At 33.1% G+C, this 4202-nt stretch overlaps 1 protein-coding gene across 1 annotated transcript in view; it reads right to left on the bottom strand.

Moving 5' to 3' along the window:
• Positions 1-831: 831 nt before the first annotated feature.
• LOC113800874 (uncharacterized) overlaps positions 832-4202 on the bottom strand; it is a 9014-nt gene continuing 5643 nt past the window's right edge. Inside the window, exons 3-6 of the mRNA XM_027351679.2 lie at positions 3881-4083; positions 3353-3537; positions 1494-1628; positions 832-1340 (exon numbers count right to left, since the gene is read on the bottom strand). Coding sequence (XP_027207480.1) covers positions 1242-1340; positions 1494-1628; positions 3353-3537; positions 3881-4083 — 622 coding nt within the window. The 3' untranslated portion in view covers positions 832-1241. The remainder of the gene's footprint in view (positions 1341-1493; positions 1629-3352; positions 3538-3880; positions 4084-4202) is intronic.

The raw sequence follows: 4202 nt of genomic DNA, 5'->3' as shown, positions 1-4202 counted from the left end.
ATATATATATATATATATATATATATATATATATATATATATATATATATATATATATTTATATATATGCATATATATACATACATATATATATATATATATATATATACATATATATATATATTTATATATATATATATATATATATTTATATCAATATATATTTATATCTATATATATATTTATTTATTTATATGCGAAAACATACATAAATATGAACGTGTATGTGTCCGTGTTTATCTAGGTGTGAGCGTATATTTATAGGTATATATATATATATATATATATATATATATATATATATATATATATATATATATATATATATGTGTGTGTGTGTGTGTGTGTGTGTGTGTGTGTGTGTGTGTGTGTGTGTGTGTATACATACACAAATACACACAAATACACACACGCACACACACACACACACACACACACACACACACACACACACACACACACACACACACACACACATATATATATATATATATATATATATATATATATATATATATATATATATATATATATATATATATATATATTTGTATATGAATACATACATAAATATAAACGCGTGTGTGTGTGTTCATCGATGTGTGAACGTACGATGAACTGCATTTATCAAGCTAAACTCAAATGTTTTACTTAAGACTGACATGCATTGATGGGGATGTTGGGGTCTTTCACTCTCATTTATCTATTTCATGGTAAAAATAAACCCATTTATCTTTCTGAATGTGCTGCCCCACGCCAAGCAGTACTCGTATAGGGTATGCAACTGTAAAATATAAGTAACTCGAACATATGGGTGAATAATACAACATCGCTGAATAAGGTCTTTATGATTCACCCTCTAAAACCGTGTAGACACTATGCTTTTGCTCGCTGACAAAACGAATCACCAAAAATTCGGTTTTTCTCTTGTGCACTTTTTTGTTTTTAATTCAAAGGTTACTTATTTTAGTAATGAATGTGATCCCTTCTTAGAATAGTGACTTGGGCGTTAAGGGAAGTCATAATTTGCCATACATATTTACTGAACACAAAGAATCATCCGATAGCAAGGTAATGCTCTCCCATGCAAATATCAATTCATAATTATGATTGCATTTATACAAAGGAGAAGCATCCTCATGCGCTATAGTTAATAGAAGATACCGTTACGTTAACTGAAACTGAAACTGAAAGCGTCCAAATAAAACCAATGAGGAATGATCAGTAAAAATAAAAATTATTCAAGAGTCCTCTTCTTGGCTCTGCATTTGCCGCACTAACTCGTAAGCGGCATCAAGCTGGACCAGTGTTGTGTCGACCGAGGAGCTCGACAAGTTTATCTGAAAAAAGAAGAAAATATATAACCACGTCATTTTTATTCATCCGAACTTTGATTGATAAATGGCTGCCGCTGCCGGTTTATATGAAGTAAAACATCAAAACTCATCACAGCCACATAAAAAAGCACGCAAACAACAGACAAGTGCCATTACCTGTCTAACAGTGACATCTACTTCCGAACTCGAAGGCAGTAAGCCCGCAGCGACGCTAGCCAGTGCCAGGGACCGGCCAAGGAGGCGGTACGTGTCAAGGGCTTCGGACACGACGCCGCTATAGTCAGCTGTGAGCTGTTGCGAGGGAGAGGGTTGGGTCAAGCCATTAACTTATATAAAGATAGTGCATTACTGTCTTTATCAGAATGGCACTAATAAATTATTATCTTTACCATTGTTACTACTGCTATTATGATTATTACTGCCTAAATTATCGGTATTATTATCATCATTATTAACATTCCTATGATTCCTATTATTGTTATAATTATTTTTTCATAGTTGTCATTATCATTATTAATACTATTATCATTATTATTGTTATTTTATTACCATTATCATTATCATTATCGTTATTGTTATCATAATCATTATCATTATAATTATTATCCTCATTATTGTCATTATTATTATCATTATTATTATTATTATCATTATTCTTATTATTATCATTATTATTATTATTATTATTATTATTATTATTATTATTATATTATTATCATTATTGTTGCTATCATTATCGTTGTCTTCATTATCATTATTCTTATTATTACAATTATTAGAATGCTAATAATAATAATGATGATAATAATGATGATAATGATAACAATGGTAATAATGATTACCATGATAATAGTAATAGTAATAATAGTAATGGTGATGGTGATGATAATGATAATAAACATAATAACAATATCAATAATAGCAACAATAGCAATTATAATGACAATGATAATAGTAATGGTAATAATATTGATGATTATGATAATAATAACAATATTAATGATAAGAATATCAATAACAATAATATAACAAAAATCATGGCAACAGTAATCATAATAATGGCAAAATAATAATGATGACAATAGTAATTAAAATAACAATAAGAATGATAAAAGTCATAATGACAATTATCACCATTATTATCATGGCCATTATCATTATCATTAATATTATCATCAATACTTGTTAATCATTTATCTTCATTCTGATCATTGGTTTCATCGTTTCTCTTATTACAGGAGTTGCTACTGTTAGTATCTCTATCATCATCATCATAATCATCATCCTCATTGTCCTTCTTTTCATAATCATTGCCATTGTAAAAATCACTTTTAGTTTTATCTTCATTATCATCATCTCATTATCATTGTTATTAGTAATATTATTATTACTAATCGTTATCATCATTATGTTTGTTATCCTTGATTTCAAAATATACATCATTACCACCATTATTTTGTCATGACTGGTATTTGTTATATCTATTGTAATCATCATTTCACTATCATTCATCTTAATTAGCTTAATAATCTTATTATTGTTGTTATTGGCACTGGTCACCACATTGGGAGGTCCTTGTTATTTATGTTTATGATTGTAGTTCATAATGCACTTTGTTAATGCCAGTATCATTACTAATATAATTACCGTGTGAATACCATCACTGTTATTATCACCATCGCCATAATCATTATAATCACTATTACTATGATTCATAATTATGACGTTATCATTCATGTTCTTTATTAGCATTGCTACTGTATATTCTGTTATCGTCGTTTTCATTATCTATCCTCATTTACCTAATTGTAATGATATTTTGATATGTCCATGTTGTCGAATTCCTTATCTAGCACAGGGATCACTACCTTCATCACCATTACCATCTTAACAATCTAACTTTCTAACCACTCGCAAATGTCTCCTGCTGGCTTTCTTCGAACCCCAGATGACCTCGCCTCACAGCAGGTCACGTCGAGAGAGTCGAAGGCGGTCAAAAGACGCCGGGAACTCACACTGTCGATATTCTGCAGGATGGCCGACGTCCTAGCTCCCGCGAGAGCCTTGCAAGACACGATCTTCGTCACGAAGTCCGAAAGGAGGCTGGAGGTTGAGAGGTCCTCCACTGACGTTGCCGCCAACTTGTCCTTCAGCAGACGAATCCTTAAGGTGAGGTCAGTATGGTCCCACTGAGGATCGTCTGGAAGGCAGGAGTTTGGGGTTTGGAGGGGTTTGCTACTAAAATGTGGCTTATCGGCGAGAGTGGTTTGTGAACCTCACATCGTGTGGATTTTTTAATTCTTGCTTCAGTGGATCTACCCGTATCTGTATGTATGCACAACGCATTTGTATATTTCGTGTGTCTGTACCTGATGCGCGTTTTGTTCGTCCTTCATAGGGACTTTTTTCATTTCACATACATCTAGATGGCGGGCTGATTTCGTGTATGCACAATCAGTTCTACCAACTGTAACGCTCATCTGACATCTTCACACCCTAATAAAGCAGAAAAACAATCACAGACTCGCAGCAAGGACACTTACAATCCAGATTCATTGTGGTCGAGATTCTGTAGATGACATTTTCCATCCAAGTGCGCGAGTCGACGGCGCAGTTGGGCAGCTCCGGCGACCCATCCCAAGGGTTGTACCGGAAAGGGAAGTTGAGGGGGACGACCACCGGGACCTGGAAATTGAACTCCGGCTCGAGGTCTTCCTCCCCAGTGCGAAACACATCATCCAGGGACCTGCATCACCAAAGTACTGTCAGGTATCTATCGATCCATTCTTTCATTGTACTAACATTAATTTCTTAATCTTAACGTTACCTAATTGAGTATCTACCACTTTAATCGACCCATTCAAT

Source organism: Penaeus vannamei, unplaced genomic scaffold (assembly GCF_042767895.1).
Source record: "Penaeus vannamei isolate JL-2024 unplaced genomic scaffold, ASM4276789v1 unanchor5292, whole genome shotgun sequence".
Lineage (NCBI taxonomy): Eukaryota > Metazoa > Arthropoda > Malacostraca > Decapoda > Penaeidae > Penaeus > Penaeus vannamei.
The sequence above is the reverse complement of the archived record's forward strand: the minus strand, read 5'-3'. Positions and strand labels throughout refer to the sequence as shown.